This window comes from Aythya fuligula, chromosome 1 (genome assembly GCF_009819795.1).
Source record: "Aythya fuligula isolate bAytFul2 chromosome 1, bAytFul2.pri, whole genome shotgun sequence".
Taxonomy (NCBI): Eukaryota; Metazoa; Chordata; class Aves; order Anseriformes; family Anatidae; genus Aythya; species Aythya fuligula.
This window is the reverse complement of record NC_045559.1, coordinates 38,919,476-38,936,196: the sequence shown is the minus strand read 5'-3', so window position 1 is coordinate 38,936,196 and position 16,721 is coordinate 38,919,476. Positions and strand designations below refer to the sequence as shown.

At 41.5% G+C, this 16,721-nt stretch overlaps 1 protein-coding gene across 1 annotated transcript in view; it reads right to left on the bottom strand.

The window, feature by feature from the left end:
- The window catches only part of TPH2 (tryptophan hydroxylase 2), a 51,558-nt gene extending 35,039 nt beyond the window's left edge, over nucleotides 1–16,519 (bottom strand). The window contains exons 1-6 of the mRNA XM_032198083.1: nucleotides 16,421–16,519; nucleotides 12,642–12,794; nucleotides 11,411–11,594; nucleotides 11,207–11,307; nucleotides 7,742–7,809; nucleotides 1,683–1,879 (exon numbers count right to left, since the gene is read on the bottom strand). Of these exons, the coding sequence (XP_032053974.1) occupies nucleotides 1,683–1,879; nucleotides 7,742–7,809; nucleotides 11,207–11,307; nucleotides 11,411–11,594; nucleotides 12,642–12,794; nucleotides 16,421–16,519 (802 nt within the window). The remainder of the gene's footprint in view (nucleotides 1–1,682; nucleotides 1,880–7,741; nucleotides 7,810–11,206; nucleotides 11,308–11,410; nucleotides 11,595–12,641; nucleotides 12,795–16,420) is intronic.
- Nucleotides 16,520–16,721: the final 202 nt, after the last annotated feature.

Here is a 16,721-nt window from a genome sequence, read left to right as displayed (position 1 = left end):
TGGAGAATATTGGCTAAAGATCACTGTATATAATTTTCACCTATTAAGTACAAGAACTATTTTTGCATTACTAGCATATGTTTTTTGAAAACAGCATGAGGTACTTCAAAGTTTGTTTAAATAACTTTGTATAGACAAGAAGGTAAGGTACCATACAGGACGTTCTCAAATCACAATGCATCTGATTTTTATATATGGTAGCAAAACAGGAGAGAAGCATCCAAAACAGAGGATGACTTCCGTAAATGTATTAAAAACTAACAAAGCAAAATAGGATTAAACCAAACCTGTCCTTATTTTTACAGATAAAATACTGCCTTTCAAAGTTGAGGTCCTCGTTTTAATTTTTAAGAAACTGTTGCTTCATCAGGTAAGTCCCAGTAGGGAATTATTTCAGACTCTGTAACTTTGCAAAGGAGATTTCTCTTCCACATTCATTCTTTATTCTTTCCAAGAATTTACAGGAGAAAAACTGTTTCAAGTTTTTCTTCAACAGATATTACTGTTGTTCTATTTAGTCTGAAAATATTTCTGAAAGAAGTGCAAGTTTTTGAATTTCCAGTTACAGGAAAAGAACATCTAGACTTTAGCATCATTTCTTAGAAATCTTAGAGCAGTACATGACAGATCCAGAAGGACACAATAAAATTCAAAGACCAGTGAGTCCATTATGTGTCAATGCAGGTGTTCACAAACAAGAGTTAAGGATGAAGCAGGGACAAGGGAAAGTAAGCCTTCTATTATAAATGTTATAGTTCTCTTAGTTAAAAGTTTGCTATGCACATTTGGGATGAAAGAGGTGGTGAGGTTTTTTTCTTCCTTCCCCCTCCATAGTATTTAACAGCACATAACATTTCTTCTTAACATATATCTTTGCAATATTTTAATTCCTGAGCTCCTGAGGAAGAGAATTAAGGATATGTGAATATGTGCCTGGAGGAACACCTGGGGAGAAGAGAAAATCTTAACTGGATTCTTTGGCAGCTTATTCTCTAGAGTTAAAAACAGGTTCTTCTTGTCTACCACTTCTCCTTCCACATAGGATACGTTTCCATTATATATAAGAAAGCAGAGTATTTTCAAACTCTACTGTGTAACACTCTGATCCCTTAAAAATAACATGAAAGAAGTGGCAGATCACCCATGGAGTCTCACTGAGTTTATTCAAGGTACAAACGTAGTGACCAGCTTCATGAGGTCTTGGGCTTTCAGAAAAGCCTCATATTCCTCAGGCTGTATGTCAACATGCCAAACCTCTTTGAATTCAGTTATATTGACAATTTTTTTTTTCAATTTTATTTTTTAAACTGCCTGGATGTTTGGGGGATGCATGCTGTGGTCATCAGGACACCTACCCTGTGGTAATCAGAACAGCAGAACTAACTCAGCTTTGTTTTCATCATACTGAAAGGCTTTTCTCCCTGTGCAAGACAGCATCAACGTGATACATGATTAGTTGTTTAATTCATCTCAGCTTCATACCTGCAAATACATACAACTGTCTTCACTCAGCAAATTCTCTCCCATGGAGAACATCAAACACAGAACGATACTCCAGCCTAAACCAAAGTTGGCTGACAGTACCGGGAGCCTTTTCATTCAATGTGCTTTGTATTACATACTAAGAGAAAAGAGTATTTTCATGAAACACTATCTATTGATAAATCAAATATGAATCTTACCTTTAAGGAAAATAGAAACGTCTTCCAGCTGAGGCACGTTATCCTCTCTATATCCACAGTACTTAGTCAGCAGAGGAAAGTTTTTTAAATATTCACGACAAGCATGGGTGGGATAGAGTTTACTCAGTTCCCTAAATACCACCCCCCATGTCTTAATTTCTTCAGCTGTGTACTCCACTCTGGGAATGGGTTGACCACTGGAAAATAAAATTTAAAAAAAATGAATTCAAACAGCTTCTAGATAGATTCTGGATAACAAAATTTCTGTAAAAAGTATTAATTAAATAAAACTACACAGAGCTTATTTTAAAAAATATTTTAAAATAACAACTAGATGCTTCTTTCTTGAAGTTTCTTCCCTACGTTACATTGCACATATCACATATATTTCATAAGAATTGCGTTTCTTACTAAGCAATGAGATTATTTCTTAATCTTTGTATATATCATATTAGAAAGATGGATTTCTTACATAATGTGTTTGTATACCAAACTAATAGCTCTGTTTTCTGTTGATGATGCCTTTGCAATCATTAGCTGAAGATCCTAATTCAGTCTAATGTGTATACTCAGTAAGACCATCAGTAGACTTCATGCTCTATCCATTCTGTAACATGCATTATATTCACAGAGCATCATTGCCTAAAATTTTACAAAGTGAAGATTAGGCAATTATGTAGATGTTTAGAAATACTAGGATCCAATTAAAATACATATATTTACTATTTGGATTGATGTTTAAATGTGCAGGTGTGTTTGGAATCCCAAACTCATTCAGGACTGCATGACAAGGAAGCTCACCTTGGAGCCAACAGCCTAGCCAGAGGGAAACTAAGCTTCTAAATACATCACAATATTTTTCTTCTGCACAATTCCTCTGCCTCTTCCCACTTACTCAGATGCATAGAAATTGCAAAGCAGGAGCCTCCCAGGGTGCCTGCTAATCTGTCTCTGACATCCAAGATTTGCCTTAGTGGTTACAGCTAATTCAAAGCTGACTGACAGCACAGAGTGTGAAGGGCTCCCTCCAACTTGCACTGCCTTGTATTTAGCTTTAAGGAACTTCCCACAGCGTGGTCTTCAACTCACATTATGAATTCCCCCTGGAAACTTTACAATCTTTCTCTGGATTTAATGTTCACAATCCATTGTATGTAATCATGAAATCTGCTATGTCCCCAGGTGTCCTTCTTTTTTCCCAGGCCGTTATCAAGCACAGATGAGCACAGGGATTCACAGAATCCCCTTCCAGCCCCCTCAGTCCCTATCTCCCACTCCCCTGCCGCAGTGGGCACCCCCAGCTCAGTGCTGCAGTATCATTCAGTGTCCCAGACACCAGACCTGGGTGGCCAGCCCACCAAAGTGGTGCACCAGGCATGGGGAAGTCTCACTGCAGCAGGAGAGCTGCAGCACGGTGCATTTGCCAGCAGGCTGAGTGTCCTTCCTGGACCTCACCCGGCTCACAATCCCGTCTCCACCATGCCAGGTAACAAAGAACGAGCCCTCGTGTCACATGCAATTGCTGCTATGCAGTCCCTATACGCACTAGAGAAGAGCATCTGCCCTACATTTGTTTGTGGCTGTCCTCTATTGAAAACTTACTATTTAATCCCTGTGCCTTTCACTACATCAAGGTATTTTGATCCACAGCAGTACCTGTCAGTTAAAGGCTACTTTGTGTGAGGCACTCACACTTGTCAAAGACTCTCTGAACATACAATGTGTTAAATCTGCTAGTTCCTTTTCAGCCACGCTTTTGCAGACCTGACAAGAATTGCAATGCTTTTAGCAGAGCATTTCTCACCAGCAGAAGCTGCGTTACCTCTGTGTCCATAATACAGCAGGAATCAGCCCTCCACATCTAGCATCTGTCCTCAGCAGTATGCTCCACCAACCTTATGCTGCCTGCCAGCTGATGGAAAGCATAACAGAGCTATTCCAAATTGTACCAAGCACACCAGGTATTCTCCTTTCCTTAGACCCAACAGCTACATCAACCTCATCAACATTCTGCCCATTCAGAGCAGCAAAGCTGAAGAAATCTGGGCACCAATGAAAAAAAAAAAAAATCAAGTTTCTATTTAGCCTGTCACTAGAGAGGCATAAAGAAGATCAAGGACCTGAACCTTGTTCATTGTTCACTACGAGGCTTATAACTTTGTTACTGTTTCAATTAATTCATTAGTACTGAAATAAGGTTCACTGAACATTAATTCCTTATTAAAATTTATGCCTAGGAGGGCTGGTCTTATTTCCAGATGATGGTGATGCTGCTTTACAGAGATCACAGTAGCCAGATTTGAGGGAGGACTGTGCCATTTTCAGACAGCCCTGCCAAGCTCAGTTTTCTCACCCTCTTGCTTCAACAAGCAAGCCCCACCTTGCAACTCATCACCCAATAAATCGTATGAGTGTCAAGCCTGCTAAAACAGTTCTCTTGGGGCTGAGGAAGACAACTCTACAGGCTAACCTGACCTGATTTTTTTATCTCCTCTTATTAAAACAGGGTCTTTCCATTTTGCCATGGTCATGAGCTATCAACTCACATTATGAATTCTCTCTATAAACCTCATACTTTTCCTCCAGATTTAATTTTCTCAACACTTTTTCAATCCCTAATTGCAAGTCCTGTCTCAAAGGGCTAATTAGCAAGATTAACACATTTTCACTATCTTTAGGATAGAAGCTAACTGAAGGAGGGAGGAATATTTATTTTTTGGTCCATTTATTTCATACAGCTGATCTCCATTGATGTTCTCTATCAACATGTCTTTGGCTTTAACACCTAGCACCAGCAAGTAGCTGCTCCTCCAGCTTTGATTCTTAGGGTTTTTTTTTTTCCTCCCTATCCCCTACTGAGGGCTCTTTATGTTCCACCAAAGTAGAATATCTCCTGCTACAGTACAATAGCAATTCACAAAGAAAATGCCAATCAGGGATTTTCAATTCAACAGTTTTTGACAGAGCAGTTCCTTACAGCTAATTCTTTGTAGCCAAATCTTTTATTTTTTAAATATAAGAGGTTCAAGACAATGCTCTAAATTTGTCTCAGAGGGAAGCACTCCATATACCAGAACTGTCATCTATGTTACCGTGAAGCTCTCCCAACATTTCCTGCCAAAGCTGTTCTTTTTGTATAAATAAGTAAATAGTCATCAGACTGCAGGAGAGGGTGTAACGAGATTGCAATGCAGCGTCAAGACACCTAAATTAGTTTTGAATGCACCAGCATTGGTAGCAGAAATAGCTCGGCTGGAGCAGCACAGGGTCCTCACAGAGCTGATTTACCCCTCCCCAGGCTGCCTCTGCAGGGCAGACATCTGGGAGGAGAGACTGACTGCACAGCCCAGTGGATGTGGCACTTGTGAAGACAGCTGCTTTAGCAGACCTGAGGAGTATGCATGGGTTTTCACCACGTCTTAGGTAATTGCTCTAATTACTGGCCTCTCAGACATTTTTATTCTGGTGTTATTCCTGGCTAAAAAACTTTAAAGCTGCTGATAATAGCAGGAAGAGTTTGAAAACTTTTTACATGTTTGAAAATATTATTGGGATGAGGGAGTATTTCTGAGCAGCTTCGCTGAAGTACAACATCAGGTCTTCAAATAACTTCTCTTTTGGGTTGTTTGTTTTTTGTAATTTGCCTGCAGAAATGCTCATTGAGCCTTCAAAATCTAAGGAAGGAAAAGAATTCTCATTTCCTTTAGCTGTTTTTCTGGGAACGTAAAAGATTTTTCTAAAAAGACATTTCTCACTAGTTTCAGGGGGAAAAAAATCCTTGTAGCAGAAGACCAACCACTGCTCAGTGAACCAGCAGAACCTCATCAGCACTTAGGCAGCTTAGAGGGGAAGAAGGGAGGAAGATATTTCCAGCAGCTTAGCAACTGTGAAATGCAGGGCACTACCACTGCTAGCATCATGGATAAATGGAGAACTGTCCAAGTTTACTGAGACAGCTCTACAAGTGCACACCATCTGCCCTCATCCACAGGTACCTGCTTGACACTTCACACTACGGTCAATGCTAGGCAGGAATAACCAACTCTACAGCAAGAATTAGACTGGGGGAAAAATTGATCAGCTGCAAACAAACAAAAACCCTGTCTCAACTAGTATTTGAAAACTGGCTAGCTTAGGACTTACCCAGCAGAAGCCCAGTGTGCCGGATGAGTGCCACGAGCACCCAGCTAAATAAACACCACCATGGGCTGACGAAAGGGGAACCAAACACTTGGACATTTATTAGATTGGTTATGGCATAACAACAGGAATGGGACAAAAGCAAAGAAGAAACATAATTGGGAATATATAGTGACAAAGCCAAGTTAACCTTCCTGTCTCCACCCCTAGCCTTCTGCAGCCTGTGGATTAGCCTTATATTAAAATAAAAAGTAGAACCAAAATAACTTCAAAAATACTTTTCTGAATTGCTTCATGGCAGGACGTGCCTTCTGTGAAGGCAGCAAAAACTGTTGCACTTTATATCCTTTAAACAACATTCATAGAAATCCCAGCGGAGAAAAATTAAAAATCTGAAAAAGTAAAATGGAAAAGAACATGAAATTAGTATGTTCTCTCCCTTGATAATGAGGGCAAACAAAACAGTATGATTAGAATTAGTACAATGCTTATGTGACAAGAAAATTGCAACGCAGTAGGTATTTGTATGTAGCACAGAAAGTTTCCTAACTTCCAGGGATGGCAGCAAATTGAAAATACTGACTTGACAGGGAAAAAAGATCAAAAGGAGGAACCACATGGAGTGTACTTGTGTGCAGGCACCAGGTCCATTAACTACAGGGCAACCCACTGAATGAATTCTGAGAAGTTTACAGCTGTGGTGGCAAAATTCATAAAAGGCATTTTGCAGCATCCAGCATATTAAGTTCATGAAAAGAATCATAACTCCTTTTTCAGTGAAAAATCAAAATTTCAGGCTTCAACAAGTTGAGACCCTGATATCCTCCTGGCTCTATGGAAACTACTGATGTATGGGGGGAGAGGGGAAGAAATCAAGGGGGACATCTAATTCTGCTGGGCTCTTTAAAATAAAACTCTTTAAACCACAACTGTACTGTGATATGATGTCAAGGATTTTTCAGAAAACAACACAGATAAACAGCATCCAGGGTTCATAGACTCTTTCAGAGTGCACAGCACATCCAAATACTAAAGAAATTGCTTTAGCCCCTCTCCACATCAAGGTCAGGACTGTATTGGGCTCCAACTCTCTTTAGTAATCAAAAATCATTCTTGCAGCAAAAGCAAAAAGCAGTAATTCTTTGTCATGGATTCAAGCATTGCTTCCTATATTGGATAGCCTGTATAAACCCAAGTTTTCCTTCCATCTCCTTTCTCTTTTTCTTTCCCCCCCCCCCCCGTGTTATGTTTGTCACATATGGAGTATCCCGTGCAAAAACATATTCCTGCTCCTACCTCAAAAAGCTCACCCTTAAGTCAATACATAGTTTTGGGGGCTCTGAACATCCTCAGGACCTGACTCTTACGTCTTGGCAGCACTTCTGCAGGCAGTGATATGAGTTATTTAATAATTATTACTGACTAGTTTTGAGAGTTCATCCTATACCAATGGTAGGAATCAAACTGTTGTGACAAACACGACACTTATATGAAGCAGGGGAAGTGTACAGCACTCCTACTGTGTACATTTTCCTCTGGGTGCCTTTCCTGGTATGTGTAGCAGTTCTCTTCACAACAAGCACCATTTTCTTTGGTCAAAATACTGAGTAATGATTTGGCATCCAGTGACCATGGATTCAGCAGTACCTCAGTTTTTCATTAATAAAAGAGTTCCTTAAGTTTAACCAGCTATGAATAAAATGCGGAAAAGATAGCGCTCACATTTCAAATATTTTACTTGCCTATGTCTGTACTGAAAATGCAAGAGGATTCCAAGCATCAGGTTTTTGTTTTATAGGCTACACTAGCAAAAGTTTAAAGGATGACGTTGTCATCTGCAAAACTTCATCCTACAGAATTAAGTAGAGCATGAATTCTAACTAGTCAGCAGCACAGGGAAGAATTATACCAGTACTTACTATTTATAGCTCATGGCAACATCCACGAAGTACTTTCTTCTCTGTCGATAGACATTGTCTTTAAATCCCTTAAGCGAGGAAGAAGAGAGTAATTTATAATAAAGACAGAAAATCAGCTGTAAGAATTATAAAATAAATCATTAAAGTGTTTATTTAGTACCAAATTACACTGTATTTTGATTAACACCATCTACTGGACTGTAAGAGAAGACAAGGATTTTCTTGCTTTTTCCCCCACCAAAGTCCCATGGGAGTATTTTCAAGACAGGTTTGTGCATAGTTGTCATTCATCCAAGACAGCAAAAAAGGGAAACTTTTTCCTTGTCATTTCATCTCATGCAGGTTTTCCTTAATCTGAATGGAGATCTACAGGCAGGCATCAAGCAGAATAGCTGACCTTTTCTTAATACATCTGTCATCACTAGAAGACTGAAGTGCTCAGGGTTCGTAAGTAACTCATTTTGAAGACGCTGCTTCAGCAGTTGCCATCTTAACCGACACACCAGGGACTGAACCATCAGCCTCCAACAGCAACTACATACATTGCCCCAGTTTGAGTTACAGAGGAAACACTCTACGTTGTGGACTACAGCAGGCTCTTACCTTTTGCATATTTAGCACAAAAGAGCTGTATAAAACATACACACCAGTCAGTTACAGCCCTTCAAGCTATTCAAAACTAAACCATCATTTCTTCTGTACCTATAAAAGATTTGGACGCTTCAGGTTTTTGACCACAAAAGTTATCTACTTTCAAAGCAGGACTTGTAACCTCTTGAAAATGAAAGAGAGTAAACAGCTATCTAAGCTCCATAGTTAGTAGCCCAGAAAGTGCATTTACATTTCCTCAAGTGGCATGACCTAAACAGACTGCTCCCACCACCTAGGCACAGCTGAAAAAGAAAACACCATTTTTTTCCTTACCGCTCAAATATACAAACACAAATCAACAAAAGGAATGAAAAGACAACGTCTTCTGTTTTAAAACGTCTGTATGAGAAAACTGGGAAGGTATTTTACTGCCCTATAACCAAAGCTGTGCTGCTAGGGCAGAGTGAGGGAGAATGTCAGAGGACTGCAGAAAACCTCCAAGCCTCCGCTCTCACACAGGTTAACAAAGGCCTTGTGCAACACCATTCAGGTACCGGACAATCCATTTTCTTCCTTGGCATTCATTTGGTTATCGACTTGCTGTACATACCTTATAGTGAGATTAGTTACTTCATAAACTCAAGTACATATCTGCCCTCTCTGAACCTGCATCTGTGTGGCCTGCTTTCTACAGAGCCTAGTGGTCCCCCTGCAAAATGCAACTGAAGAGTCCAGAATGACACATTATAATGACACTGCCTACTGACAAGCTTTTTGATAGACAAAAATTTGCTGAAATTTTGGGGAATATCCTTGTCTGCTTAATACCTTCTGACATTAGCATTATGTTACTCAGCTATAGACCATTCAACAGACAAAATGGGATGGATGACAGCACAGGTGACTTAAAGGTCCATCACGTGCAGTGAAATCGAGACTGAAACCATTAGCCAGTTTGGAGTTGGTAAGTATCTAAAGTGGTGCTATGCTGGTTCCATAACGAGGTAATTCTCTTTGGTCCTCTGGCACGTACATACCAGCATGAAGGCACAGAGCAGGCACCAGAACTAGCATCTGAAAGGCCAGTCACAGATTTTAGGATTTTTTCCCCCACCTCTAATACCTTGTGTGCTGCATAAGCTAACAAATGGTGTGTAAATTATGTTTATAAGAGTTCCCCCAAGTGTAAAATATATATTCATATAATGCAAATGTCTTTTTTCATTGTCTGTAAAAGGGAATGCAGATTTTCAGCAAAGCACTCAAGAATTTAATGAAGGCACCTGCTCAGAACATAAAACACTATCAAATGGCCCGTCACAATCATCAACTCAAGCCTAGAATGAGTTGCCATTATTAAGGCCTCTGTTTGAACCAAATTACTGTTAATGGCTGAAGGCAATCAACAGATTTTTCTATTCTGAGAACACAGTAGGTAAATCCTAGCTTGTCATCAAGAAGTAAGTGGCAGAAATCAGGACAAAGGAACATTCTCCCTAACTGTAGGCCCACAGAGCAGGAATGGTTCATGCTCTGCAGGGGTGGCTGGAAACCAAGCAAGGTGCTGATGCTTATCGTGGCTGATAGGCAAGTGACACAAGGGACAGGGAAGTGAGACTGCCAGGGGACATGGTGATGATGCCAGTTTAATCGTGCATGTCTGCACCCAAGACCCTGCCACAGCACAGTGGCTGTAGGAGCTGTGGAGCAGCCAGAGCAGGAGGCAGTGGTCTGACTGCCACTTGTGTGCTGCACAGAGTCCTGAACACCGGGTCACCAGGACTGCCTGCCTCTCCTCAGCCAAGGCAGAGGCCAGGGAAGAGCCCGGACAGGCACTGTAACACCACGGTATGGCACAGATGGATCTTTGGAGTTCCCTACACTGAATTTATGTGAACGCATTTAAAAAACAGCCTGCACACTACCAATGAAAAATATACATGACAAAAAGCAAAGGAGACTATTGCCTACAGCTAGTTTTTAATCTGGATATATAACAAGACAGTCTTAATGTGGTCAGGTATTTTAGTTCATCACTTCCCTTCAGCTGGAAGTTGAAGTTTCCTACAATATCAGTTGAACCCATCCTTTTTTTTTTTTTTTTTTTTATAAATGGTTGAAAAAAGCATTTTGAGTAGGAACAAATAGAAGTAGTTGCCACCAGTAATGCTGAGCCAAGGTATGCAAAAGGTAGAAACTGATTTGAAACAAGTGAAAAAACTTCCAACACTAATGCCTGATATCATCTGGCATTTAAAGACTCTGAGGTTACGAATTTATGGATATATTCCAAAAATATATATTTTTTTTTTTTTGCCTCTTGAATTGAGGATTTGGTACTACTGCAGATAATGCTTATGTGAAATGCAAGCTTTTGTCTCCTGTCACTGAAGTCAGGAAACAATGCGAAGCACCTTCCCACCTGCCACATCCATGCAGAGACAGGAACATGTGGCTCTGTTCTATTTTGTAATTATCTTCTGAGTGGCCAGGATGTCTTTCTCCATACTTCTTTCTTCTCTGACACCTAGGTTAATATCAGTTCTTATCTAAGAGCCACTTGTGGCAGAACCTAAGGTCACACTGATTTAAACTCCCCAGTTTGTCTGAAAGCTTCTATCAACCAGCTAATTAAAAAATAAGTAAGTGAAGGCAGGACAAAAGGGAACAAAGTTGTTCAAGAGTAAGTTTTCAGGGGGACTTCCTTTTTGCATGTCCAGCTACAGAAAAGTAGAATTGATTCATTGAAGAGAACTAAATCATCACCTTCTGAGAATTCAGAAAAGTACTCAAAATCAGCAGTCAACATGCTTTTTATTTGACTGGCAAACAACCTGAACATGTTATCTACAATACAATTTTTGTTACACTTACAGGGTGATCTGCATCGAGCTCAGATCCATACATCAAAACTCTCTGTGAGCATTTGTCTAATTCAGATATCTTCCTGGGGAACCAAGGGACACAGTCAAGATCTGCAGAAGACAGAATGCAAGTTGAATGTATTGAGTATGAGATTGAGATACATGTCCAAAAAGTTTGTCAGCGTCTAAAGCGAGTGAAATGAAGGAGCCTTGCCTTCCTCATCAGTCCAGATGTTTTCTGGTGGATTGAGAGACACGATATTAGTTTGAAACTTGAGCAGCTGGATTAGTTCATTAAATTCTTTTTTACTGCAGTCACAGTCCACAAAAATTTCCACCTCTGAGTTCCTCCTCTTTGATTTTCGCGATTCAATATGAACCATACTGACATGTTTCTCCTGTGGAAAGACGAAAAAATTGATTAAGAATAAACATATCAGTTAGAATGGTAATATTGACAGCATGTTCTTCAGGGAAGATTTTTTGAATTTTAGATGAAGGTCCCCTCTGGTACAGCCAGCTAGCTATTTCTGCTTTTCTACCTCTGGACTTACATAGTAGGTAATTCTTTCACTGGCACACTCTATAAGGAATGCATATAGTGCATCTCCTTAGCCAACTCATTCATCTAACGCATTCACAGAAGGAAAAGCTTCCATCTGCTGAGGGGTTTGAATCTGCTATTTGTAGACTGGTTACAAAGCCAAGTGGGATCATTTTGATGATCTATTCCTGAGTAACACAGGCCACAGGACTCCCCTGCATGTTTCCAGCTGGCACAGCGCTAACAGTTTTAGACACTCTCTTCAGAAGTAAGAAGAGTGGTTTTGATATACCCTGGGTTGAGAAGACTTACAGCCTAAGACTTGCATCACACTGCTCTGCTTTAATTATCCTCAGACACACCTCCAAGTCCTCTCAGTTTATTAATGAGGTAAGCAGACTACATCGAGTACCAGCAGCCTGACTGAAAACCACCAATTGCATGGGGATCTATACAGGAACCAACACTTTACAATTTATGTTCAAGTTAGACACAAAGCCTTGACCCTGCAAGCACTTAAAGGTGCACGTAAATTTATGACCAAACATTGTCCTGCAGCAAGGCTGCCATCACCATCTGACTTCAGGCATATAACTTAGGTGCTGAACTGCTCTCTGAAAGTGCTTTCTTTCATCACAGTCTGTACAGAGAACTTCAAACCTAATTTACGGTATTGAGAATCACACTTTAGAAATCTAAAGTGAATGGTGTGAACATCAACATCACTGTTAAACTTTGTTCCAGAAAACTCTTTGTGAGTCCAAAATGCTTTGCTGAATGATCCATAAAATTTGAAGTTACACTCTGAAGAATTCAATAAAAGTAACTGCACTCCCTGGTGCATTAATTTACACCAACAAACACCTGACCTTCCTCAGTCTGGTCCACAGAATGACTTTACCTGGAAGAGCCGGAGAGCTTTCACCAACCCGCCAACTTCATTCTTCAAGGAAAACACCACAGCTGTCTTTCCACCTTCAGAAGCCGATTCACCTTTCCCATTTCCCTTGTTCCCTTTCTTTTCCTCGTTCTTCCCAGAACTCGATCTGTTCAGCTACAGATATAAAGAATATCACTTCAGATGTAAAAGGGCATTTCCCAAAATTAAGTCTGTTTACATGAAGAGAAATATTTGTTAGAAAAACAACTGAATGGAACCCATCCAGACTTAAAGGTTAATTCATTCACTTGAAACTAGAATCATAAGTCAAAAGCATCTGTTAGAGATGATTATGTAAGAGTTCAATTCTTAAAAAGAGGAAAGGCAAAGCATGTGAAAGTATAGGATACAGGTATAATTATACTATTAGGGCAATGCTATCAGTAATAAACAAATTGAGTAGAGATGGTCAGAATTACTGCAAAACCGCTACTTGTGGTGATGCTACTGTAATTTGTAGGAGTCAATTTATGCTGATTTACACTGGCCTGTATTTTTGTACTATCCATTGTCAGAGTCCAATACTCTGACCAGCTGCTTTCAGATACTCCATAGGTGGCAAGTGTAACATTTAATACCAAATTTAAATATCTGAAGATATCTGATGTCACCCCAGAGCTCTGATTTATCAGAGTGATGTGCAATGTACTGAAGACACAACACAAAGGTAGGCTACACTTAGCAAAACACAGCAGAGGCAACCCACAGTTCAGCCACAGGACCAATGCGATTTGCATGACTGGTCTCTGTGCTATGCTCACTGCCACACCACTGCACAACCAGAAATCCCAGGAAGGGATATGAGCAGCACAGCCAGTACAAGCCCACCAATCTCTGAAATCCTCCTGTTCATTGTTCAGTTTCTGTACCCCACGTTGGGCTGAGCTGTGCATTCACTCGCCTCCTACAGCTCTGGGACTCCGGGAGACATTCACACTCCTCTAATGAACTCAGGGAGAAACATTTACACCACCAGCTGATCCACTTCACTGCTGACAGCTGTTCACCTAAACTCCCCTCTGTGTTGAGACGAAATCAGCTTCTTTGCAGCTGCTGTGGCCAGAGGCACCCCACAGGATACCCTGAGCTTCACCAGGGTATCCTCCTGCCCACCACCACTGAGCCTCCCTCCCTCATAGGTAGGGGTTTAGTGGTCAGTCATGGGCATAACATAATTGTTATACTGTGAATGTAATCTGTTGATGTTGCTTTGTAAGGTCATTTTTCCCAAGGAAATAAAACCCCTGTTGGTTATACATACGAGGACAGAAACACAAGCTGAGACTGCACCTCCCACAAGTGAGCCAGCTGAGGAACTCCTAAAAATAGAGGAAATCACATCATCCTTGGCCACTCTTACAACCTTCTCTTAATTTCAGGGGTAAAAACTTTGCTTTAAGCCATATTTCGTCCCATAGCTTCAAAAAAAGTTTATGGAATTATATTTTGTCAAGACGCAAACTGTACAGTGAGTCAGACTTTGTAGACAATTTTAATAACACTGACTACAATTTTCAAAAAACAGTCTGCATTTTCCAATATCCATTGTCATGACTCCTGAAAAATGACATCCCCAGTGAGGAGGTAACTGGTTTTTGAATAACAGCATCACCTGTAATATGAAGACTGAATTTCTATGATCACTTTTTTCTTTAGATTCATATACAGGTATTCCCTAATTATTAATGGATTAAATTGTTCTTTGGTAAATCGTAGAGCAGCAATAAACATAAAACAGACCCAAAAATAGGTGGAGTTTTTTAAACAGGTCTCAACAGATTCTTAAAGCCAAGATAAATCTCTACTCTTGTTTTTTTGCCTTTCATGTGGGACTGTCAAGGCAGGTTATCCCACCTGCATAATGTCTGTAGACCCATGACAATGGGCTTCAGCAAAGTCTCCTCATGCTTCTAAGAGATTTCAGAAGTTTTCATCGAATGCTCCATGACCCAGGAAAAAAGTCAGTAAGCTTTAGTCTAATTCCTCTTCAAATTGGATTATTTAAGATAGCTTTCTTAGAAATAGATATCACTGACAGATGAGGTATTTGCATCACATCCATCTCAATGCATCCACACGGTTCATGTCAAACTGGAATATCTCCCTCTGCTGAATGAGACCACAGCTCTCAAGTCAGCTCTCACTGGATATTCTGAAGAACACACTGAATTAAGAAGAGGGGTAGTTGAAACATCTTCTTACCAAAAGCTACTCTTTAAAACAGTACAAGTTAAAGAGCCCACACTCTTTTCAGAGCATGCTGAAGAGTTTGGTCTCTTCTCATCCTTTATTAGATCACACACAAACTGGAAAAGTAATTCTGCATATGAAATGGCATACGTAGGATTTTAAACATTTACCTTTCAGTAACTGAGCTTATATGAATCTGCTTGGTAGTAGGGTTGCTTAGGAAAAGGTCACTTTGGCTTTAACTTCAATATATTTGGGATTAACTTAATGGGTTTTTGGGATTTGGCTGAGGAATTTTCACACCTATCAAGAACACAACCTCCACACAAAGTGTCAAAGAGACAAAGATACTATTTAGATGGCATCCATGCTTTTCCACTGTATGCTGCTTTCTGGAAGCTCCGTACAGAGGATCATGCAGTACCATCGTTTCCTCCAGGAAACAACAGCACTTGGCACCTTCCAAGACTGTCCCAGGTTCACCAACACTTGCAAGCAAGCTTTACCTGTAGCGATGACTGAAAGCCTCTCTCAGGCATAGAAAAACTAGATTAGCTTAATTGTTATCAATCTAGTAGGGGGCTGTGTTACTGCCAGAACTCAAATCTTATCAGCCATGCTTATTAATACACTTTATAATTAAATAATGATTAGCAGATCAGCTTCCCTAATGAAGACAAATTCTCTGGAGCAAGCGCAAGTGCTCAAGAATGAAAGAGCGACCTACAGCAGAACGCAGTGAAGTAACTCAGATATAAAAACTGTGAAATGAGTTTATCACAGTTCATTCGATATTGCCAACAGAAATAAAGCATGTACGAGAAAGAGCATTTAACGTTTTACTATAAGGACTGGTTCACAACTGGCACAAACTGGCGTACTGTCGGCTCTACTCAAATTACCAGAGCCTCCATGCACTGTGGATTTGGCATAAGGTTTTATAGAAGCTAGGTATTGATAACCTTAAATATCTAACTCATTTATAGCAGATTATATTATTAGCACCATTAACACTCTGTCATTATTAATAAAGCAAACCTGCTCGAATCCCTTTACCTGTAAGCACACAGAAGAGTGTCCCGTGCTCGGGATCACCCAGGCACCTGTCGCACCTGCTCGGGATGGAGGTGCCAGCAGCAGGCATGCACTCACACGAGTTGCTACTATGGAAGTGTTTAAACACCACGCTAGGAGGCTTACAGGTGCTTTAACACGGTGGATGCTGCGGGTACAGCACAGAGCCAGCGGGAGCACCGCCGGGCTGTCAAACCCCAGCACTCACCCACACCTGAGCCGGACCCCGGCGCCTTGCAGCGGAGCGGGGAGGTTTGCGGCTCCAGCAAAACTTTTGCCGTGGCTTGAAGCCGCTTCCAAAGCAGCGCTGGTTTAACCCCAAAGCGGCTGCCTGCCCGCGCAGCGCCGACCCCCGGGAGCACCGGGGTGACCGTGCAGCACGGCTCCCATCCCTCTCTCCCTCCATCTTTCCCGAGCCGGGACCGAGCCGAGCCGGGCTCCCCCTCGCCACCCCCGCTCCCACCCCCGGCACTTACGGCGAGGCCGGCGGGGCGCTCCTCCGGCAGGGCCGAGTCGAGCGAGAAGCCCCTGCGCGCCCAGTACTTGCTGGAGAACATCATCATGGCGGGCTGCATGGGGCCGGCCGGGCGGGGGCAGCGCCGCGCTCTCAGCCTCGCCCGCGGCGCCTCCTTTTATCCGCCCCCGCCGACACCGGCGGAAACCCGGCATGGGGCGACCCGGCGCCGGCTGACGGGAACCGGGAGCAGGAGGGCGCCCACCGCCTCCGCTGACCGCAGCCCCCGGGGCAGAGCCCAGCCCGAGCCCCCTCGGGACCCC